A 24,491-nucleotide genomic window follows, 5' to 3' on the forward strand; every position below is an offset into this window, starting at 1 on the left:
AGCGGAGGCAAGGTGGGAGCCGGCTGCCCTTCGCTATTGGTGGGAGTGGAGTGGGGTAGAGCTCCCCCAGGGGAAGGCAGATGGGGACCAGGCCTCCGCTGAAAACCCGGACTCTGCCTGCCTGGCCCAGGACTTCATTCAGAGTGGGAATTCTAGGCTCGCAGGAATCTGGGACACCAGTTTAGCCCTCTTTAATGAGGAGAAAAATCGCACTTTGCTGTTCAGGTCAGTTTCTTCTCACCTTGAGGTTTTCCTTTCCTCCTATTTAAAAAGGAAACATAATTCAACACATCTTGAATTTTGGTGTGGGGCTCATTGGAGTCTAATTTTGATCAGGACAAATGACTGCCTGGAAACTGGGGATGAGGAACTTGAAGCTCCTCGTTAGGCCAAGCCCCCACAGACCAGGCCTCCCAGTGGCCTCCTGTCTGTCTGTGTGTCACTGTACCTATTTGACCTGGTTGCCTCGTCATGCCTGCTTCCCAGATCAGTGCTGAAGAGGGCAAACTCTGCTCACGTCTGCTGTTTCGCTCTATTCAAGCTGTATAGCCTAGGATGGAATACCTTACCTCTTATGTCTCACTTTTGTATCCTGTAATATAGGGACAATAATACCAATCTCACAGATTGTTTAAGAATATAAGAAATCACTTGTCTGGAAGTCCCTAGCACAATGCCTAGTCCATAGTACTTGCTCAGTTAAACATTACTTAACACTGAAAGCAGAAACGAACCAACCAGTTATAAGCCCAGGCTGGGGCAGCCTAAGTTGGCACAGGCACTCGGGGGCATGAGTCAAGAGGGTAGAACCCAGGAAAAGAAGACTCACAGCTGTGATATGCCAAGCAGCATAGAAGGGCACCTCTTGCCTAGGGCTAAATAACACAAAAAGTTGCTCTCCCAGAGCAGCTGTGGAGAGTTGGGGCACAATCTGTGAGCCTTTTTTTTTTTTTTTTTTGAGATGGTGTCTCACTCTGTCACCCAGAGGCTAGAGTGCAGTGGCATGATCTCAACTCACTGCTGCAACCTCCGCCTCCCAGGTTCGAATGATTCTCCTGCCTCAGGCTCCCGAGTAGCTGGGATTACAGGTGTGCGTCACCACGCCCAGCTCATTTTTATATTTTTGGTAGAGACAGGGTTTCGCCATGTTGGCCAGGCTGGTCTCGAACTCCTGACCTCCAGTGATCCACCCGCCTCGGCCTCCCAAAGTGCTGGGATTACAGGCGTGAGCCAGAGCCTGGCCAGAATCTGTGAGCCTGTTGTGGACCTGGAGCAGGGCAATATTCCCTAAAGGACACTAGGGACTCGCCTATAGGGTGAGGAACTACAGTGGATGAAGCCCCAAATGCTGGTGCTGATGGCCTGGTGGTCGCTGACTTCAAGCAGACCCTCCAAATACCCATGAACTGACCCTCCCCCAGAAAGGAAACTCATGATAATAACAATAGACATTCATTTACTATTTATTACATACCAAGCAGAGCGTTAAAACTCTTATGCATCACCTCATGTAATTTTCACAAAAAAACCTCTATGACATTGTTACTAGATGCAGTGGCTGATGAGAAACCTAAGGTTAGGGAGGTGAAGTAACTTGCCCAAGGTCACACAATTTTCAAGTAGACAAGCCTGGCTTCCAGCAGGGTCTGGGGACCCCAGGGGCCAATTCTTACAGCGGTTGCTCCACGCCTGGTCTACATGGAAGCATGTGCACCTTCCCTGCTGTTCCCTTGAAGAGTGATTGGAAATAATTGGAACTGTCATTGGAAGTAATGAGAAGTGACAGAGGTTGGGTTAGAAGGCTTATTGCTTTAAGTCTGAACGATCCCCACAAACCCAAGCCTAAATTTAAACAACGAAGTCACAAAGCAATTTCCCTCTCAGGGATTTCATTTTTCCCTCTTTCCTCCCCCACCAAGAAAAGAAGTATGACTATGTTGGGGCCGAGTCTCTGCTTAGTACAATGAATTTCTCCTGGAACAGAAAAATTCCTCTTTGGCTTGATCCTATTCATTTTCCATGTGGAGTAATAAGATACAAACCTGGGGTGAGTAGATGGCCATTCTTAATTAAGAGATCCAGATTCACAGATACATTTTTTTTCTTTCTTTTTTTTAGAAAACATCCCATGAGGGATGAGGACTTAGAGGTAACTGTGTCACTGGCAGGTTGTGATGAAGAATGAGACCATAACCTTCAATAGGCAAGGACAGTGGGAGTCTCAATTTCTCCAGGAAGCTCCTGGCTGAATGCCAAGGATGCACTGATTAATTCTGCTCATTTCTGATGCTGATGGGTGATCCATCAACCCACCGACTGCTTATTTAGCGCGATCTCAATAATGAACAAGTGCTGTGAGGGGCACAGGAGTATCAGACACAGTCCCTGAAGACCTGCATGAGAAGAAATACACAGCAGCCAGCACATAATGAAGCAGCTTCCTCTTTGGGACTGCTAGAATCCTTGGTACTTTCCTCCAAAATAGCCTCCTCATGTATCTGACATTCCTTGTTTGTGAATACATCTCTCCCACTGAGCTGAATTCTTAGAAGGTAGAAAGGGTATCTTTTGTATGATCGGGGTCTCAGAGCCCAGCAAGGGGCCCGAACTCTGGCAGGCGCACCTGCTCTGTAATTGTTTTGTGTGAGACAGCGTGTGCCTGAAGTAGGAAATGTTACAGCTTGGATGTAAGCCCTAAAGAAGATCTCAAAAGGGACATCAGTGAGCTGCTCCCACCATCCGTGAAATACAGCATGCTCAGAGCCTGCTCTGTAAACACCGGGAGGTCAGCTTAGCTTAGCTTTTTCATCCTCTACAGTCTCTGTGCCTTCCTCCTCCTCTTCCTCCTCTTCTTCCTCCTCTTCCTCCTCCTCTCCTTTGTTCTCCTCTGCCACCGTTTGTGACCTGAACTTTCCACATCCCCCTTGCTGCCCCTCTTTACAAAAACCCCCAATATTCCACACCCACTGAGGGACTATTCTGAAGATAGTTGCCCATTTTCTCTTCTCAGTATGGGCACAAAGGAAACAGCTTTCTCCCCTGCCTGCTCTTGAAACAAAGCAGCATTCAGTCTTATCACTGCCAGGCTTTGGCTGAGGCTCCACACACAGTGACCCAACTGACTGCTGCTAACAAAATAAAGGTTTCATTTCGGCATTCTTCCCCATTTTGGTCTGTATGGTGCCAAAGGAAATAAACTTTTATTTTTCCAGTATCCAGACATTCAGATAACCAGAACTTGAAGGGGAGGAAGCTATGGTTTGCATTCTTTCTTTAGGAAACAAGTAAGTCAGAACTGCTGAAAACAGGACTTTAAGTAGAAAAAGCAACATATGAGGTGAGTCATACCCAATCCATAAACCTCATCATCCACAGTCTCAGGATAGTGCTAGCAAGGGAAGCTCATGCATCTGACCCCAAAGCATCTGACCTCTTGGACACTTAGAAGGGTCTTCTGATGTATTAGAAGGAACACTAGTAATCCATACACGATGTATGTAGAAGTAGTTCTCAGTTATAAACAATAGTCATCCAAACACATTTCTTAACCATTGGAATGGAGTGGGGGAAGGGGATGGGTAATAAACATTCGGCAGAACTTTCCACTTTGGGGTTTAAAGATGAAGCCTCTGCTTCAGCCTGATCCACCCTTCTTAGTAACACAGAGCCTTGATTTCAGAATAACCATGTGTCTCCTGGTAAGTGGAAAACACACGGTTTTTGGAATCCAAAGTCCTGGGTTGGTGTCCTAGCTCAGCTGTTTATTCACAGTGTATTCTAGAGAAAGAAGCTCACTTTACTTCTCTGAGCCTCCATTTATGTATCTGTGAAATTGAGTAATAATAATACTCTCAAAGAGTGATTTGAGGTGAGATAAGGTATGTTAATATACTTCGTAAACTACTAAACCTTGTACAAATGTTAGAAATTGATTATACTGTCATAATATTCCTGCCCATATAATCCCCTCTCAGAGTACTACAAGTGGGCTGGTAATATACATTTCATATTTCAAATCCAACCCCAAGTTCAAATCTAGGCAAGGAATCCATTAAGCTGTACATTTACTAGGTATGCTTTATATGCACATTATGCCTTAATTTTAAAAGTAGAAGAAAATGGCCAGGCGCAGTGGATCATGCCTGTAATCCCAGCACTTTGGGAGGCTGATGATCACTTGAGGTCAGGAATTCGAGACCAGCCTGGCCAACATGGTGAAACCCCATCTCTATTAAAAATACAAAAAATTAGCTGGGCGTGGTGGTGGGCGCCTGTAATCCCAGCTACTCAGGAGGCTGAGGCAGGAGAATCGCTTGAACTTGGAAGGCGGGGGTTGCAGTGAATGGAGATTGTGCCACTGCACTCTAGCCTAGGTGACAGAGCAAGACTCTGTCTCAAAAAAAAAAAAAAAAAAAGCTTCTGCTTACAAATAGTTTTATACCGTAGCCCCTCTGCACTGAAGTCTATCCTAGGTGTCCATGCTTGAGGCTGTTCTGTAGGTAACCCTGCTTAAGATGAGGTCCTTTTGGTGAGTATTTCAGTTACTGAACTTCCTGGGTGGGGGGATCGGGCCATCACCCTGAACCTGAGTGGTGCTCCATGGCTAACAGTGCCGCAGGGCAGTTCCAGGATGGAGATTACTACTGTTCTCTTCCAATTAGTTCGTCGACCCTTCTTGGTTTATCATCATGTGCTACCAATTGCCATGAGTGAACAGTGCCTGAAAAAATCAATAAGCATGGTAACACCCATCTGTTCCTGATCACAACCACATCTGGACCAGCCAGAAAATTCTCAGAATTAAAAAAAAAAACTCAGAGAATGTTGTTGGTATAAGGAAACTTAGAGATAACCTTAATCTCATATTTTCATTTTACAAAGGAGAAAACTAAGGCTCAGAGTGGTATGATTTTCCTAGGCTCACCCAGAAAAATGATTAAGGAGCTAAAGCTATTGATTTCCAGTCCTGTTCCTCGTACACATACACCCACATCTTTGGGACTTTGAGTATTAATTCCTTTCTCCTGAATACACCAGACATACATGACACTGCAGAGTTCCTAGGACTTCCAGTTATGTTGGCAAAATTGAAATGTTATGATGCCTGCCTGATTTTTCAGGCAATTTCTCATATAATAAAAACCAATGCCAATTATTCAGCATTTAGCTCACTTAACTGAAGCATCACAAGAGCAGCTGTGATCTTGAAGCTTAAGTACATGAGCTGAAAAGGAAGGAGAGACATTTTTCTATTTCAAAAATGTGTAATAGGATCATGGAATTCGGGTTCCAGTCTTGGCCCTTCTACTAAGCTAGCTGTATAACCTTAGCCAAACCTCTCTGAACTTTGGTTTCTTCTTCATCCTAAAAGAAGGCATAGGTTTAGATCAAAGATTAACTTGGGTTCCAAGGAAAAGTATCAGGAGGTCTCAGTGAGGTCTTATATATTATTGGCAAATCTGATGTATACATGTCTTTTTCTAAGAAGTGGTTTTGTGATTTTCTAGGAAGTGGTTTTGTGATTTTCATCAGATTCTACAAAAGGTCTGGGACTCAAAATTTTAAGAACCATTGATTTAAACAGTCTCTTAGTTTTCCTCCAGTTCTGGCAATCTTTGACTCTACCTTTAAAAAATATCCATCATCACTAGAAACATTCATGAAATAATACTCATGTGTACCCTGCCCAGATGAGCACAAGACAAAAATAGGGTGTGACTAGATATATGCCTACAGGGAATATATCATTATTATGACCATCACCATTAAAGTGGGGACATAAGGGTAGGACATGGAATCCTCCTGAGGCCTGTCATTATCTTATAGACCAATGGACTATGCGTTCTTGCCTTCTTCAAACACACTTTCTGCGAAACCAGGCTCCTTCCCCATCCTGGCAGAAGTTTCAACAGATAAGTCTATTTTTAATCCGGTACTAGCACACACGATATAACAAAATACATTTGTATGACAAATATATTATCTGGTCCCTATCCCTGTAATGTTCTTTGTAGAATTTTTTAAAAATAGGACTGGTCCTATTTGCATTAATAGACAAGGAAGCTCAAAGCAAGCTGAATTAAAACTGGGCTCCTTGCTATTGGGTTATCCCGCAGTCAAAGGTTAGTGATCTTTCAAATTTTTCACCTCTCTTGAATTTAAACATTTCAAATATTTCAAAAACCCAGTTATCTCTTAACAAATAGTTCACAAGTGTTTATGCAAGTTACTGAACGTGGTTCAGAGGTGAATGAGACACTGTCCCTGCCTTCATGGAGCTTCCATTCTAATGGGGGTTAGATAAGCCTTTGGAACACCATAATACAAAGTAGCATTAGAGGAAGGCTATTGGGATTCAAAGGCCAAATAGACTACTCAAAAAAAAAAAAGTATATTCAGCTGGTGAAACCATGGACAGGTGTATGGAGGAAGTGGCATTTGAGGTGAGACTTGGAGAATGAACATGATTTTGATCTGCAGGGGCAGGAAATAAGGAGGCAGTTTTGGTGGGGGGATTATCATAAACAAAAGCATAGAATTAGAAAGAAGCATGGGACATGTTTTGGGCACATGAAGTAATTCAGGTTCCCTACCGAGTATCTGGGGGTGAGTAGAGGAAGAGCTAGAGCTGCGAATGACATTATGTAAAGTCTTTGATGTCAGAATGAAGTGTTTATACTCAACACTAAAAGCAATGAGACTACTAAAGGTTTTTCGAAGAAGGGAGAAAAACCATAGAATTATAGAAATTTTGAATTGAACATTCCCCCACCCCTGTGCACAGACAAGGGAGTCAGAACAAGAACCGGAGAGGTTGCCAGACTCTTAAGTCCCAGCTTCGTGCATTCTACCAGCGGCCTCACAGGGTTACTCGGGTAGCAGTGTGCAGGATGGAGGAGAGAGGACAGGCAGGACAGGAATGTGGCAGCTACTATAGTCATCCAGGAGAGAAGTTAAGGCGGCACAATGAGGACCGGAACATTACGGGAGTGGGGCAGGATAGTGGGTCAGAAGAAGGGCTGAGCCAGAGCCCCTTCTCTCTTCTCCGTGAGGCTCAGAGCACTCCTTGTTCATTCACATCAGACAGGTGGGTTATTTGACCTCACTCATTGGCAGGTCCAGGAAACATGAAGTCAACTGTCCCACAGTTCAGACAATGAACACTCTTCACCCTCCCAGCCCCTGTTTGATACTGTGCAATCTTTAGAAAAAGACAGGCCAAAAACCATGCCAGCCATGATCAGAAGCAGCCCTGGAACTGCCCCTTTAAAGGACCAGTATGATGATTTCAGGATTCAGACAACTTGGTGTGTTTTCTTTCTGGCTTTGCTGAACAGTGTCTGAGCATTACATGGCTCCAAACCATTTCTTAAATAAGGACAGGTGCTCAAAAAGTGCGAATTTTTTTTCCCTTTCCCAGCCCTCTCTCCTATAGGTCACGCTGACATCTTACATTCCATGAAGAGGATGGTGAGATCGAACAGCCAGCCAGGTGTGGTAGAGGGTAAGCGCTTTGAGAATCTCTGCAGCCACAGGAGGCTGTAAAGCAATGCGCTTTAGCAAGCTTTCACTGGAAGCAGGCAGCCTGCGCTCAAATTCCATCTCTCCTAATTATGAGTGTGTGGCCTTGAGCAAGTTACCTGGCCTTTTTACAGCTTGGTTTCTTCATCTGTAACATGAGGGTAGCCAACAAGGATGGCTGGGCAGCCAATAGGCTTGTTGTGAAGAACAAATGAATTACCAAGATGGTACATATAAAGTGTTCGTATAACAAGGACTATTAGCTGTTTTTAATAAGGGAGCTCTGAAGTTTCATTCTACTAAATATCTAGTGATTGGTAACCCAGTGGTAGAGTCCAGTAAAGGGAATCAAGGTGCCATCCAGCTGCGCCAGATGTGCACAAGAAGAGTATTGCAATATTTGGTTAAGTCTAAAAGAGTTTAGAAAATAACCCCTCCCCACCTGCCTTACTTGAGCAATAGTTTGGCTCAGCCCACCTTTTCATTTCTCTAACTTGAGTGATTATCAGCCTGAGGCTGGCCGAGATGGGTATGCATATAGTCTAATTGGTTTGTAAAGTTTCAAAAAAGACAGAGAACTCTAACCACATATTTCAGGGTTTGGTGGTTCTTCTAGACACCAGCCTCGTTCAAACCTCTGGTGTTGTAGGCTAGAAGGGACTTAGGAACCATCTAGTATTCTCTTTCCAGAGCTAAAGACGTGGAAGCCCTGGATAAGGAGTAAGTTGTCTGAGGCCACCCAGTTAGTCAGTTCAAAACCCGGACCAGTTTTCCTGTGGCCTGGTGTTCAGGGTAGTGCTCACTCTTGACCACTGGCTGGCTCTTTGATTTTCTGATCTCCAGCTAACTGTGGGGCCTGTCTGCAGTGGATCCCATGCTTCAGGGTGCATAGTATAACGTGCCCTTGGCTCTCCCTGCCTGCCTTTCCTGCCCTGGCCCCTCAGACATTCCCAGTCACTCCGGTGGGCTCCTACCACCCATATCCCTGATGTCCTCTCCTGCAAACCTGCCTCTGCCTAAGGGCCTCTGAGGCCCCAAGAGTCCTGCCTGGGGAATCCCAGGAAGGGACGTTCAGGAGAACTCTTCCCTTTGCTCTGGAGCCTGTTTCAGGAAAAAGTGGTGCTTGCTCTATTTCCCTCTGTTCTGGTTCCTCTGCTCCGTTTTTTCCAAGTCTTCTTCACTCTCTGTGCTCGGTCTCCCCTAGCCTTGCTCTTCTGTTTTACATTCTTGTTCTCTTTTTCTCTCTCCTTCCGAACCCTTCCCCTTTCCCCTTTTCCTTCCTTCCCTGTGTGACTTGGGGCATTTGCATCTTCCTGGTGCTCCTTGGGCCCTGCCCTTTTCCCCTCTCCCCTTTCCTCTCCAACACTGCCTATCCCCCACTCTGCTCACCCTTTAACACATCTGTTTCTAATCTGAGACTCGGAGGCGCCTGTTTGAAACAACAACAAAAAACCCCCACCCTCAGGAACCTGGCACAAAAATTCCTGGATAAACCTTCCCTCCACCAATTGGCTCCACTTTTCCCAGATACACCAGAAACTAAACACCGCCCTAAAGAGGACTCTGCACATCAAACGGTTCCCCAAGCCTGTTCAAGGGCCCAGATGTGCGAGACAATCTCGATGGCCGACTGGGCGGCTCTCCGTTGCCAGATGTGCTCCTCCGTGGCCAGGAGGCAGGGACGGAAAAGCCGGCTGACTCCAGGGGCTGCAGGGACACCCGGTCAGAACCGGCATCTTTCCCGGACGCAGGGCTGCGTTTGCCCACGGCCATCCAAACTCCCGCCCTCCCAGAGGCACTCACCTAGCAAGAGGAGAAGGAGGAGGGACATCCCGATCCCCGGACGCGGGCGCTTCCCCGCTCAGCTGCTGCCTGGCTCCAGGGCGGCCGGGCGCCTCCGACGGACCTCGGGCGAGCTGGGCGAGGCGCCTCGGGGTGCGCGCGAGGTGGCTGCAGCCATGTGCCGGGCGGGAGCCGGCCCCGCGCCCCGCGCCCCCGGGGGCAGATGGGCTCCCGGCGCTCGCCGCACCAGCTGGCGTCCGGACGGGAGCCGGGACCAGCGTCAGGGAGGGAAACGCGAGGCGGAAAGGCGCTACCGCTTCGTGGAACACTTTTCCCTGTTTGGAAAGAAAAAGCAGTGAAGAAAGAGAGAGGGAAAAAAAAATTCAGCTGGAACCACATGGTTGCCTCCTACCGCAGCCCCTCCCTCTCTCTCTCGCTGTTCCCTCCTTCCCTCCCTCCCTCCCGCGCAGCGTTTGGGGTTAGCGGTGGGGGCCGGTCGGGGAGAAGCGTGAGCTGGCCGGGCAGGGAGGGCCGGGGGAGACCTGGGGCCGTGCAGAGGCGGGTGGGTTGAGAGGCGCCGGGCGTAGGATTGATTCTTTGCAGGAGGCATTGGTGACACCTCGGCTGAGAGAGAGCCCGTGGACGAGGCCTTGTGCGTTCCTAGAGCTCTCCTCTCACTTTGTCCTTCTCTCCACTTCTCTCTCGCTTCTTTTTTACTGTCGTTTCTCTCTGCTTCCATGTCTCTCACAAATCTGGCATTTCCCTCTTCCATCTCTTCCTCTCCAGGCCTCCTTATTGGCATTCTTGCCTCTCCCTCCTCGTCTCCTCATGCCCTCTCCCCTCTGTCCTCTGCCCTCTTCTCGCCTCTCCTCTCCCTCCCCGTCTGGTTCTGTTAGTGTGAAGCCACCAGACTGACCAGGCCGACGGCGGGGCGCGGAGGTGGGCGCGAAGGCAGCCAGCGCCCGGCCGACCAGGGCTCTCCCCACCGACTGCCTGCTTTGGCAGCCGGCGACCCCCCTTGGCCTGGCTTTCCTGGGGCCTTTCGCGTTCGCTCGCTTTCTACCGTCGATATTTGCAGCAGCGCTCCCTCAGATCCCGAGCAGAGCTAAGCTAGCCAGCACCCAGGGGAAGGGGACCCACAGCCCCGTGGAAAGAGGTCTATCGAGATGCTTTGCAGCAAAGTGCTCTGCACGTGGCCCTGGCCAAAATGTGCACCACCCCCTTTCAGAAAGAACATAAGGCAAAGGGAGCAGAATCCCCCTGGTGCCAGGGCCTGCGCGCCCGGGCTCCAGGAACCCGGCCCAGGAGGCTCGCGGAGGGCAGGCTGGCGGCCGGACAGGGGCGGACGGTGGGTTCCGCGGAGCCGAGCAGCCCCGCCCCAGGGTCGGCCCCTGGGAGTCTGCCCTTCACTACCCTTCTGCTCAGCGGCAGCGGGAGGCAGCAAGACTAAGAAAGGGCAGTGAGGGTGGCGCTCAGACCTCAGCTGCCTGGACCTCCTGCCCTGACCTTGTGCCCAGGGCTCTCAGAAACTCTGGTCCCAGTCTCTGAATGTCCCTGGAGGGCTTCTCCCTCAGCTGCCCAGAGGCATGATGACGCAATCGCTCACCTTCGGCCTCGCCAGAGCCCAAGTTGGGAGCTGGGGCCAGCGCTCTTAATAAGAAAGATGAACCCCGCCAGGGCCGGTGGGCTGCCAAGTCACACATTTGCAATGAAATGCAAATGTGTAGTGAAAACCCGTCCCATTTCGCAGACTAGGAAAGCAAAGGCCTGGAGAGGTTATGGAAGTTTCACAATGTCACTCAGAGGACTTGCAAAAGCAGGGGCTGTTCCTAGGGCTCGCGAATCAGCTGGAGCATTGCTTTAGAATTGCAGCATTTCTCCACTCACTCCCTCACCCCTTCGATACCGATGTGTTAGGCATCCACACTATGCCAGGTGCTTTTTTAGGTGTGAGGACACAAAGTGAGTAGAACTTGGAAGTTGACATTTAAAAAAATCTGGGAGGAGTATGTCATGAACACCAACTATGGACCCAGAATCATATTATTGACCTTTTTATATCATTCTTATTATACTGCTAAGGGATAGTCATTGAAAAAAATCACCCTCCCTTAGCATGAATAGGAAGACAAGGAAACTGTAACTTAGAGAGGCCTAAATATCTTGCCCCAGATCACAAAATATTAAAATGCTTCTATTCCAATATTAATATTCTAATATTTAAAAATATTATTTTTTATATTGAGAAGTGTTTAAAAGGTCTCTTTGACTCCGAGGTAACTTTATTTTCCATTTTATACTAATTATCTAATAGGGGAAATAGATACATTCACAACTATAATTTGTAAATGAATATGTTGAAAAAACCGTCTTTTTTCTTTTCTTTTCTTTTTTTTTTGAGACAGAGCCTCACTCTGTCACCCAGGTTCACTGCAACCTCTGCCTCCTGAGTGCAAGTGATCCTCCCACCTCATCCTTCCAAGTAGCTGAGACTACAGGCTCACACCATCATGCCCGGCTAATATTTGCATTTTTTGTAGAGATTGGGTTTCGCTGTGCTGCCCAGGCTGGTCTCAAACTCCTGGGCTCAAGCAGTTCACCTGACTCGGCCTCCCAAAGTGCTGGAATTACAGGCATGAGCCACCATCCCCAGCCAAAAACAGTAATTCTTAAAGGCTGGAGAAGGTGGCAGAAAAACTACATACAGAAGGTAACTTTTTTGTTGTTTCTGCTTTATAATTAAAAAAAAAAAATTGACATTTTGGGCTTACAAAAAAGTTGAAAATAGTACAAAAATTATTCACCCAGATTCCCCCTTTTTATTTCTCTCTAGAGGTGGGGTTTTTGCACAAGTTTTAAAGCCCCACCTCCACCCCACCACTGCTGGTGGCCTTTCTTAAGAACTTAGTAATGCCAGTGCTGTTTATTGCTTGAGGGCTGGTGTGCGCATGAAGACAGATGTGTGTGGGTGTAGGCAGATATGTGTTTAAACCCAGTTGCTCAAGCCAAAGGTAACAGGCGCCTTTGGCTCTAGGTCATTAGTCACCAGCACAGGAAATGATTAGACTGAGATTGGGTCACAAGCACTGAATTTTCCCAGCCCCAAGTCTTGTAGCCAATATGGCACATATTTTTTGGAAGAGGATCTTTGAGTCCCTGAAGGTGTCTGTCTCTAAATCTGAAACCTCTTTTCTATTGGCATGGCTCTCTGGGCAGGAAGAGCAGAGAGAGTGCTTCTGGGATGGTTTGTAACTCACATCCCATCCCTACCAGTGCTGGGCCCCACTCTGGGCTGGGTGCGTCAGAGGATCCCAAGATTATGAGACAGTCCTTACCCTGAATGGACCTCAGTTCAGAGGGAGAAAAAACACCAACATGGGAAATGTTTCAACAACAATACAAGAAAGTTAGATAGTTAAATGCCACAGTAAATTATCCTGACAATAAAAAACAGTGGGAATTCCAAGAAAGGAAGGAGCACCTTAGGCTGGAGTAATTGCAGAGGAGAGCAATGATGGAACCAGCCTTGGGGGATGAACAGAATGTCATTAGAAGAGAGGAGCTGGGGAGGGCCACGAGTGGGGGCATTCCTAGACAAAGACATGGAATTAGGAATAGCTTTGGCATATTGAGGGGCCTTGAATGAAATGAAATGCTTGAAATAAAAATTGTTGTTGAAGCAAAATGCCCTGGGGGGCAAAATTGTGACAAGTTCTGAATGTGAGGCAAAGGATTCTAGAACTTGTTCTGCAGTGTCTCTTCCAGGCTCTTTGAAATAAATTTAAGAAAAATCACCTTGATGAGAACCATATTTTAGGAAGTGGAAATTGGCAGCTTCTGCCTAGAGGTGACTCCAACAGTTGGCCAGGTGGAGAACTTTCGCGACCCTTTCGTATCTATCGAGCTGCCTTTGTCTCAATATTTTGTAGATTGATATACACATGCAGCTTCAAGACACTTCTCTTGTCCTTCCCAATTTCTGGGGAGCCAAAGAGTACCACCCTAAACCTCTCCTTTACAGGAATTCTAGAGCTATCAACGGGAGTGTATGATGCATTGGAAAAGAAACCTGAAGGACGGGAACTGTTTAGGACCTATTGCATTAAATAGGCAGATAAGATGAGGGTAGTGAAACAGTGTAGAAGACATTGGGAAGAAAGATTAGACAGGGTTAAGTACATAACAATCACTGTGGGTGAAAGGAGTGGAAGAGGCCGGGCGCGGTGGCTCATGCCTGTAATCCCAGCACTTTGGGAGGCCGAGGCGGGCGGATCACAAGGTCAGGAGATTGAGACCATCCTGGCGCTAACACGGTGAAACCCCGTCTCTACTAAAAATACAAAAAATTAGCCGGGCATGGTGACGGGCGCCTGTGGTCCCAGCTATTCAGGAGGCTGAGGCAGGAGAATGGCGTGAACCCGGGAGGTGGAGCTTGCAGTGAGCCGAGATCGTGCCACTGCACTCCAACCTGGGCGACAGAGCAAGACTCCATCTAAAAAAAAAAAAAAAAAAGAAAGGAGTGGAAGAGAAAAGAGGCACCAAATCTGAGTATAAATGACTGAATACATTGTTACATGTGCCAAGATTGATACCGACCATTTATCTACCTCCTGGTGTATTCCAGAGATTATAAGCATGATTAATAGGTATCACAATATCATACTACAATGAAGAAACTAAGGTTAAGTTTTAGCAAGATTAAATAAATTGCATATCATCCCATGGTTAGTAAATGATTGAAGCAGGATATAAAGTCAGGAGATTCAAAGGTTTTACACCTCACTGTCTTTTGATAGTACTGCTGACAAACTAGGGAAGTTGGGTAAGTTAACTTGTCAGGAATGGAAGGATAAGTTACCCAATTACGTGGAGACATGGTAACTGAAGAGCTGATAAATCATCATCCATCCAGCCATCCCTCCATCCATCTTTCTATTCTTTCTTTCAATCAGTAATACAGCAAATCTTTGTGAAACACCTACTATATGCCAAACACTGGAAAATCAACAGTGAACAAAGGAAAAGTTGTCCTTGTCCTGCAGAAGCTTCTGGTGAGTTAAGGGAAATGAACAACCAATAAGCAATTAGAACGTGGAGTGAGAAATGCTCTGCTCGGGGAAGGGCAGAGTGCTATGGAGATCACAGCAGGACCTTACACCTAGTGTAGGAAATACCAAAAAGACATCCAGGGAGAAAAGTGCTGTGAACTGAGGGGGAGATGGAGACCTGTGCTCTTCTCTCATCTCATACCTGGGAACCATGGACTGTATCTTTTTTTTTTTTTTGAGACAGAGTTTTGCTTTGTTGCCCAGGCTGGAGTGCAGTGGCACAATCTCGGCTCACTGCAACCTCTGCTTGCTGGGTTCAAGCAATTCTTGTGCCTCAGCTGCCTGAGCAGCTGGGATTACAGGCACCTGCCACCATGCCTGGCTGATTTTTTTGTATTTTAGTAGAGACGGGGTTTCACCATGTTGCCCAGGCTGGTCTTGAACTCCTGAGCTCAGGCAATCCGCCTGTCTCGGTCTCCCAAAGTGCTAGGATTACAGGCATGAGCCACTGTGCCTGGCCGTGGTCCGTGTCTTTTAATCTTTTTGAGGTCCAGAATCCACCTTTTGAGGTCCAGACCCATCCTTACAGATGATGATACAAGCTCATGAGGACACTTAGGAGAAGGCAGCTGTGGAATGATGGAAAGGGTTCCGGGTGAAAAGGCAGAAAGTCTGGGCTTCCAGTAGTTCTGAATAGGTCCCTTGACTTCACTGAGCCTTTCTTTCTTCTGAGCCCAATACCGGTGGGAGGAAGAAATGGAATTATAATATGATGGAGGCGCCTGCTGCAGTGTCTCGCACATAGGAGGTTCAGTAAATATTTGTTCCAACTAAAACTAAAGTTGAGTTCATAGGATTCCATTCCCTGCAGTAAAAGAGCCAATTTCTGTCTCATTTCCTTTTTTCTATTAAAACAAGGTTATCTTTATATATTCTTTCCTGTCCTGCAAGGACGCTTCTTGGCTTGGCTATTCAGTGTGTTATTTCTCTTATGGCTGGACAGTAAGAGGCCCCAGCTGGCTTTCAGGGTCTTGACTGGACAACATTTTTTAAGACTGTGACTGAGAACCCTGTGTGCTAATAGAGGGTAAGGCACACGTTGTACAGTGACAGTCCCAAGCACTGATTTATGTGGTCAGCGGAGGAGGCAGGGGCTTTGTGGGGTTGATGTCTCCTGTAGGACATTTGATGGTGAAGAAAAGATCTCAGCCTCCATCTTCCCACCAGCACTCAGGATGCATAGACCCATCCCTCCAGCTCAGCAGGCCTTCCAGGAGGCCAGTGGAAGAGTAAAGAGTCAAGACAAAAAGCAGAGAAGGTGTCTATAGCTGCTGTGGAGCCCAAGGCTTTATAGTAGGATGGTGCTGTGTGTACCAGCTTCATGCCTGGCTTCAGCTAGGTCTGGACTTTTCCAGGTTCTCCCACATGCTACTTTTAATTCCTGCTAAAGTTACACCGGCAGAGGTGGTTCTGGAGGAAGACAGGCTGATTTTGAATTCTGGCCACTCTCCTGACTGTGCCCAACTTGGGTGTATTTCTTAACCTCAGCCTACGTTATTTCATCTGTAAAATTTCTCATATGGTTGTTGAGAAGATAACAGGAGACTATATAAAGAAAACACCTAGTAATCTCAGCACTTTAGGAGGCCAAGGCGGGTGGATCACGAGGTCAGGAGATTGAGACCATCTTGGCGAACACGGTGAAACCCCGTCTCTACTAGAAATACAAAAAATTAGCCGGGGGTGTGTTGGCATGTGCCTGTAATCTCAGCTACTCAGGAGGCCAAGGCAGGAGACTCGCTTGAACTTGGGAGGCGGAGGTTGCAGTGAGCTGAGATTCACCACTGCACTCCAGCCTGGGTGACAGAGCTAGACTCCATCTCAAAAAAAAAAAAAAAAAAAAAAGAAAGAAGGAAAGCACCTAGTATAGGGCAGGCACATTGTTGCTCAGCAACTGATGTCCTTCTCTCTTCCCCCTTAATTAATGCAACAAAATATTCCATGACTCCAGGATACATTGTAACTGGATCTTCAGGGGTCCTTTCCCCTCTCAGAGAAAGGGGACGATAGCATCTCCTTCCTTTAGGTGGGGAATTGAGGTCTAGTGACTTCCTTAGAAACACAGCAAAAGGAGTAGTAAAAAGTGTTTTCATGTTCTCTCCTCCCTCACATCGGTCCCCAACTCTGGGTTGAGATCAAAAGCAGGCTTTTCTTTGGCTAATGATGCTTAGAATTACCCACTAGACAAGCGGTCTTCATAAGGGAGCCAAATGAGACAGGAATAAGAACAGGCAATACATTTCAGATTGTTAGATTGAAGGGGATATCAGATACATCCGATCTAACCTCCATATTTTACAGGAAAGGACACAAGTGCAGCGAGGAACGGCAACGTGGCTAGGGCCACCTAGCTAGTTGGTAGCACAAAAGGTATAAGAACCCCAGCCTGACTCTTCGTTCAGCGCTCTTGCCACTGTGTTGTGCTGACCTGCTGTGATCCTGAACAACCTCTCCCCGAAGGCAGAAGCCATCAGGTTGGTGACCAGACGCATGCCTGGCTTCATTCTCTAGCCAGACACCTTGTGATTTTCTGAAAACCCAGCAGCATGTTTCCCTTTGTTGACATGTAAGCACATGGTAGAGAACACAGACCACCAAACCACAGACAGGAATCTTCCTATGTTCCCAGCTGGACAAGGGCAGCTAGCTGTCCTCGGCTAGCATAAGCGCTCATGTACTTTTCATTCATTCAGCCTCAAAAATGTGTCTGCAGCCTGTAAGCCTGCATTTGTTCCACCTCTGTGCAGCTGCTGTGTCCACTATCAAGCTGGGCAGGACCTTAGAGTTCCTTTTGGTGTAACTTCCTCACTTTGTAGACTGAATCCCAGCCAGGAGATGTGCTATCTCTGGGTCAAACTCAAGTTAGAGACAGAGTCAAGCTGGAAACCAGGTTGCCTAGCGACCAGCTCCATTCTCCTTCTAGAGTGTGGAAGATTACCACACAGAGTGACCCTGCCTCTTCCTAAAAGGTCAGGAATGAGAATAAAAAACTCATGGTGTCTGCTGGCAGAAACAGGTGGGACAGGGCCCAGGGAAGAGCTGGGCTTTTTTGTTGTTGTTGTTGTTGTTTTTTGTATTTGATAAGACTCAGTAGAAGCCATAAAATAAAACTAAGAAGAATCTATGCGAGGCCTCATTATGCCACTGGTGTCCTGCCTGCGGGGAACTCATTTATTTTGTGGCTGAGATGCTGGGAGCTGTCAGCAGCTGCTTGCAGCTGCTCAGTGACAAGACTGATGGCAGCGATGGCCAGGCTGAGGAGATGGGAGGGGAGAAGAAGCATCCCCCGTCTTCCCACCCACCACAGGCACACGCACAGTTGCGTGACATACACTCTTAACAGTCTTGTAGCCTCTTGCATTGATGTGCACCTTTCCTGATGACACTGTCCCAGGAGGTGGAGTGGGGGATATGCCAGCCATGGCCTGAAACCAGTGTCCAAGAGGCAGTGGAGGATGCTGGATAGAGCATGAGGTTCGACATCAGGAGACCAGGATGGAGCCTCTCCTGTACTGTCACCTACTGAGTCAGCTTGAATAAATGATGAACCTCTCTGCGTCTCAGTTATGTATCTGGAGAAAATAGGGAAGCTAGTGCTTTGTCACCTCAGGTTCTTTATAAATGTGAGGTAAGCATGATAAGGGAGTGTAGATTGCAGGAATTGGCAGGACCTGACTTGAGTCGGTCATGCTTCTCTGTATCCTGTGTTGTAGAGAATCAATCCATTTCAAACTGGTGTGGAGCCCCATGACAGACACAGCAGACACAAAGGGAACAGGAGCTGGGCCCGAGACTCATGGTGGGGCCTCTCCCCTGACTTCCCGGAGGATGTGCCCAGCACAAAGACAGATCCGGAAGACACTGTTCATTGGCTCACTCAGCCCTGTTCCTAATACCCTCTCTTGCCTACCTCCACCATAGAAGCTAACCGGTCAAACATCTGCTTTCCAGGCCTCCTTTGCCCCCAGGGAAGGCCATGTGACAGGATTCTAGCCAATGAGTCTTATCAATGGATAAGAGAAGTCAGCTAGGGAGCTTAGGGGAAATATTTGCTTTATACTTCGTGCAAACCAGAACTGGATTTAGTCCCTAAAGGCTAATTTCTTAGGATATATAATGCACTCTTAAATAACCATAAATCTAAGACAAAACACAGCCATTGCCTTGATAAAGGCACAGGTGAAGAGCTATTGAATTTCAAGGGTAACTATTTCTTCCTATGTAGTGATCAGGGATTGCTTCACGGAGGAGGGAGCATTCGAGGTTGATATGACTTGAATACCCAAGGCTGAGAGATTCGGACATGATTCCCAGTCCCAATCTCAGATGCCCTGAGCTCCTTCACTCTTCCAAACTGCATTATGGGGAATCTGATGATTCTTGCCAGGTGATGTAACAGCTCTGGTGATGATCAGATATCATCCCGCCTCTTAATCACAGAGCACCATCTTCTGAAGCCCTTTAAAGATACAGTCTAACTCATGCCTCTGAAGTGAGCAGAGATGGATAAAGATAAAGATGCCACCTCATAGACACAAAGGAACTTCCCAAAGTTCCAGAATTGTTTGAGAAGAGAACCTACCGATCCTCTCAGCCATGTAATCCTTCTTGGAACACTCCCTCATCTTCACCCACGTAGACTCGCACAGCTACCCTCCAGATGTGGTGGGAGATGCCTTTATGTAACATGAATCTATATGAAGAATTCTTGCTCATATTGAAGACATGAAATTCCTATGAGTAAGATGTGTACTTTGAGTTCATTATCCCTAAAAGCAAGTCATGGATATGCTTAAGTTATCTGAGTGCTTTCTCTGGAGACCAGTGGAATGCTTCGGTGAGATTTGTGGCTGGGGTTGGAGCTGACATGTCAAGTAGAAGCTAAACTGGTTTCACTAGGACTAATTTCTTTTTCTTTCTTTTTTTCTTTTTTCTTTTTTTGAGACAGAGTCTCTCTCTGTCACCCAGGCTGGAGTGCAGTGGCACGATTTTGGCACACTGCAACCTCCGCCTCCTGGCAACCTCAGCCTCCAAAGTAGCTGGGACTACAGGTGCACATCACCACACCTGGAGAATTTTTTTTTGTTTTTAGTAGAGACGGGGTTTTACCATATTGGTTAGGCTGGTCTTGAACTCCTGACTTCAGTAATCCACCAGCCTTGGCCTCCCAACATACTGGGATTACAGGTGTGAGCCACCACACCCGGCCCACTAAGACTATTTTCTAACTGATCTGAATGAACCAACTTGGATAACCTCATGTTTAAAAAACATTCATTTATATACCCACCAGGATTGCATATATATAGAGAGAGAGAGAGAAAGAGAGAGAGAGAGAAAGAGAGAGAGAGTAACAAATGTTAGCAAGGCTGTGGAAAATCTAGGACCCTTGCGTACCTTTGGTGGAAATGTAGAATGTGTAGGCATTATGAAAAACAGTAGTACAGGGATTCCTTAAAATATTTTTTTTTTTTTGAGACGGAGTTTCACTCTTGTTGCCCAGGCTGGAGTGAAATGGCACGATCTCGGCTCACCGCAACTTTTGCCTCCCAGGTTCAAGCGATTCTCTTGCCTCAGCCTCCCTAGTAGCTGGGATTATAGGCATGTGCCACCACGCCCAGCTAATTTTATATTTTTAGTACAGACAGGGTTTCTCCATGTTGGTCAGGCTGGTCTCGAACTCCCGACCTTAGGTGATCCGCCTGCCTCGGCCTCCCAAAGTGCTGGGATTAGAGGCGTGAGCCACCATACCCGGCCTGGATTCCTTAAAATATTAAAAATAGAATTACTGTATGAATCAACAATTCTATATTTTGGTATATACCCAAAAGAATTGAAATCAGGGTCCCAAAGAAATATTTGTACATCCGTGTTTATTGCAGCACTATTCACAATAGCCAAAAGGTGGAGGCAGCCCAAGTGACCGTATACTGATAAATGAATAGCCAACATGTGGTATGTCTTTACAATTGGATATTCTCAGCCTTAAAAAGGAAGAAAATTCTGATATATGCTACAACATGGCTGAATTTTGAAGACGTTATACTAAGTGACATTATCCAGTCACAAAAGGACAAATACTATATAATTCCACTTATATGAGTTACCCAGAGTAGTCAAATTCATAGAGTAGAATGATGGTTTCCAGGGGCTGAGAAGAGGGGCTTGGGGAGTTATTATTTAAAGAGTACAGAGTTTCAGTTTGAGAAGATGAAGTTCTAGAGAGATGGCAGTGACAGTTGCACAATAATGAATGTACTTCATGCCCGTCAACTATACATTTAAAAATGATTAAAGTGTGGCTGGGCAAGGTGGCTCACACCTATAATCCCAGCACTTTAGGAGGTCGAGGCGGGCAGATTATGAGGTCAGGAGTTTGAGACCAGCCTGTCCAACATGGTGAAACCCGTCTTGCTGAAAACACAGAAATTAGCAGGGTGTAGTGTGTGCCTGGATTTCCAGCTACGGGGGAGGCTGAGGCAGAGAATTGCTTGAACCTGGGAGGCGGATGTTGCAGTGAGCTGAGATTGCGCCACTGCACTCCAGCCTGGGTGACAGAGTGTGATTCCATCTCGAAAAAAAATAATTAAAAAAAGATTAAAGTGGTAAATTTTACATCATGTGTATTTTACCACAAAAAAATTATCTACAACATCACTTTATTTTAGAAAAAAAACTGTTTCTAAACTGTCCAGCTCAGATGTGATCTCTTTTATATTTTGGGGGATTATCATAATAGAATTAAAAGAGCTAGATTTACAGTCAGAAAACCCAGATTCAAATCTCAGTTCTGTTGCTTCTTGGCTGTTTGATCTTGTTCTTATTGAACTTCATTTTCCTTGTCTTTGGTCAAATATTATGAAACCTATTTTTACTCCTTCACCGGGCGGATGTGAAGATCCAATTAGATAATTTATGTGAATGTGCTTAGCAAACCACAGAACACTAAACAAATATAGAAATTTTTTCAAGAAGATAATGAGGTTCTCTCTGGGACCTATTGTAATATTTTCCAGCTTTTCTTGCCAAGAAGTTCCTTCTATCACACCTAAATTCCGTCGAACACAGCTTCAGCCAGCTTGGAAATAGCCTTTCTGTTGGGACATTTCCAAATCCCAGGTTTAGAGGTTCTTCCATCTGGCAGGTGTCAAAGAAGACAACAGGAACCATGAGCAGAACCACTTGGAACTGCAAACTCTTTGGGCCAAGGACAGACTTCTTCTCCAGGTCTGGTTTGGTTTGCAAATTCCTGGCTGTCATAGCAACCTGAAAAGCAAAGGAAGACTGTTTAGTGTCGTCTTTGACTGCAGCCTGGGCTCGGAATGCGCTCAGGTTGGCCCAGTAAACAGTGTTCACCGCTAACCACTCTGTGTCTCTCCCTCTGGGCCCAGGGATGGGTGAGGCAGGGAGCTCACCAGGCTGAAGTCATCTGGCCGCACAGCTTCTCACCTAGGGTCACTCAGCTCCCCTCTGCTGCTCTGTCTTCCAGTGGCTCTGCCAGATCTAACATGGGGAGGGAATTTCCAGAAGAGGCCTATTGGGAGATGGAGTCAACTCCATAGTGGAAGCAAATGCCTGCCTCCCACATGAAGATGTGTGAAGATGACTTGGGGAGGGGGAGCCGACAGCATTTCCATGGTAACCTCAAGCACCCTTGTGAAGTCATCATTGTGCTCTTCTGACCTATTCAAACCCTGGCAACCAGGGCTGTTTATCTCTAGGGATTGAGTTCAAGATCTAAAAATGTGAAAGACCTAAACTGAAATGAATAAGCACCTCACTTGCTAAGAAGTAGATCTACAAAGACATGTGATGTCATGTTCATTAATCGTTACATTGATTGTTACAAGATTTTTACACATTTGACAACAATTTACAGGCGAGTTTTTTTTCTCATTGCAAGAATTCCTGATTATGCACAGTGATTGCTGAGAAATCATTGTTGGGCCAAATTTCAAAAGTAAAATTATAAAAAATACTGCAGTACTTTTATAGTTAAAAAAAGGGATTTGGTGTATTTTAATATGCTTAATATGATGTGTGGGGGCTCAAAGGCCCATGAAGTCCTCAAAATGTCCATGCTTGTTGCTTATAAGTTTGTTTTTTTCCTCTCTCCCCTCTTTTCCCTCCCTCCCTTCCTTCCTCCCTTCCTTTCTTTCTTCTTTCCTTCTTTCTCTTTCCTACCCTCCCCTAATTTCTCAATCTCTCTCTCTGTCTGCTTTCTGCCTTCCTACTGAGGCACGGTGGCTCACGCCTGTAATCCTAGCATTTTGGGAGGCAAGGTGAGTGGATCACTTAAGGCCAGGAGTTTGAGACCAACCTGGCCAACATGGAGAAACTCCTTCTCTACAAAAAATACAAAAATTAGCCAGGTGTGGTGGTACATGCCTGTAATCTCAGCTACTCAGGAGGCTGAGGCACGAGAATTGCTTGAACCCGGGAGACAGAGGTTGTAGTGAGTCAAGATCATGCCACTGCACTCCAGCCTCGGTGACAGAGTGAGACTGTGTCTCGAAAAAAAAAAAAAAAAAAGAATAAAGAAACATACCCTAACATGGTCTGGTAAGGGAGCTATGAATATAATCAATAATTTCAGTAAGAACAGTGTGGGAGAACTGTTATTAGACAAGTACACTCATCTTGGGGTCCAGGAGCATGAGGTCCCATCTGTCAGGAGTGACCATGGAAGTCTTCATAGAGAAGGTGATGTTGAAATTGGGGCATTGAATGATAGGTACAATTTCTGCTCAAAAGTAAGAAGGGGATGGAAGCCCAGTAGACAAAGAAGCTATTAAGGGTTTTTGACATGGGGAGCAATATAGTCAAAGGAAGATTGATTGGATTTACCTGTAAACACCTAAAGGAAAGGAAAGGGATTGGAAGTGGGGGAAGAAGGGTTGGGGGAGGGTGGGGAGAAAGGCTGGGGAGGAATTGGAGATGGAAAGTTTATCTGTAAGGCTTTCAGTATTCTAGGTGAGAGGTAAAGAGGCCACGTGCCTAGAAAAAAGAGATGACAAATGTAAATTTTTGAATAGAAAGTAAAGAGATTTTTTTGATTTATTAGACGGACACAGGAGATGGTGGAGGACAGAGAGAAGTCAATCGTGACTTTGATTTTAAGCCAGGATGACAAGAAGAATTATGGTTCTGGCCAGGCACAGTAAACAGAGCTCTTCCTCCTGTCCATCCCCAACCATCCAATTCTCTTCTCAAAAGGCAATCTCAGCTGGGTGCGGTGGCTCACGCCTGTAACCCCAGCACTTTGGGAGGCTGAGGCAGGCGGATGACTTGAGGTCAGGAGTTCGAGACCAGCCTAGCTATAGTGGGTGTCTGAGGCAGAATAGCAGTTTGAACCAAACTTTTAAAGTGGAGATATTCTCCGAGGTCAGACTGGCTGCCTTAGCAACCTGAGACTGAGCACTGGCCTGCTGCAGGGGTTCCCACACCTGGCAATACGGAAGTCACAAGGGGAGTCTCAAAATGACACTTTCTTTCTCCCCACCCCAAGTTGGCTTCATCATATCTGGGGTAGGGCCTGGACAACTGTTTTTAAAGTTTCTCTTCTCCTTCTGGTCTTAGCCATTCGTCTATCAGGGAAGAGTAGCTTTTGTCTGTTCAGAATTGGTCCTGGCTACTGACTGTAAGGCTGATCCTATAGGCGAGAACCTAGTGGTCCTGGTTTTCTTCCTTTACTTTTTTTGGAGTTGGGGAAGAAAGAACTATGTGGGAGGCTGGGCCCCAGTCTGGCAGGAGTTGGGCAGAGAGGTAAAGGCAAGAGTCTCTGGCATGGAGCCTTCTGCAGAGAGGTGATGGTGAAGCTCTGGTCATGGGCAAAGGACAGAGCAGAGCAAAAGAAAGCTGGGCACGAGCCCCATGCATCCGGCTGTGTTGCGATTCTCTCATACTTGCCTCTGTTTTCAGAGAGAACATGAGAGCAGGGATTCCATGAGAGCAGGGATTTAAAAACAATCTCTCGTGGAAAAATTTTAAACCTAAAAGGAAATAGAAAGAATAGCGAAACCTCTGTGTTTCAACTCCTCACTTTGACAATTATCTACACCAGGCTGATCAGTTTCATCT

The 24,491-nt window shown here is 46.4% G+C and overlaps 1 protein-coding gene and 2 long non-coding RNA genes across 5 annotated transcripts in view; 1 reads left to right on the forward strand and 2 right to left on the reverse strand.

Moving 5' to 3' along the window:
• Nucleotides 1-9,719, reverse strand: part of CLMP (CXADR like membrane protein) — a 126,543-nt gene extending 116,824 nt beyond the window's left edge. For all 3 annotated transcript variants that reach the window (XM_063671522.1, XM_054438090.2, XM_063671521.1), the window contains exon 1: nucleotides 9,325-9,719. In XM_063671522.1, coding sequence (XP_063527592.1) covers nucleotides 9,325-9,352 — 28 coding nt within the window. In that variant the 5' untranslated portion in view covers nucleotides 9,353-9,719. The remainder of the gene's footprint in view (nucleotides 1-9,324) is intronic.
• A 3,850-nt stretch (nucleotides 9,720-13,569) lies between these two features.
• Nucleotides 13,570-21,578, forward strand: LOC134740287 (uncharacterized). Its single transcript, XR_010127655.1, has 3 exons — nucleotides 13,570-14,354; nucleotides 16,713-16,885; nucleotides 21,428-21,578. It is a non-coding gene; the product is annotated as an uncharacterized LOC134740287 (long non-coding RNA).
• Nucleotides 21,054-22,048, reverse strand: LOC134740286 (uncharacterized). Its single transcript, XR_010127654.1, has 2 exons — nucleotides 21,827-22,048; nucleotides 21,054-21,677 (listed from the first exon to the last, which is right to left on the reverse strand). It is a non-coding gene; the product is annotated as an uncharacterized LOC134740286 (long non-coding RNA).
• Between the last annotated feature and the right edge of the window lie 2,443 nt (nucleotides 22,049-24,491).

Source organism: Pongo pygmaeus, chromosome 9, assembly GCF_028885625.2.
Source record: "Pongo pygmaeus isolate AG05252 chromosome 9, NHGRI_mPonPyg2-v2.0_pri, whole genome shotgun sequence".
Classification (NCBI taxonomy): Eukaryota; Metazoa; Chordata; class Mammalia; order Primates; family Hominidae; genus Pongo; species Pongo pygmaeus.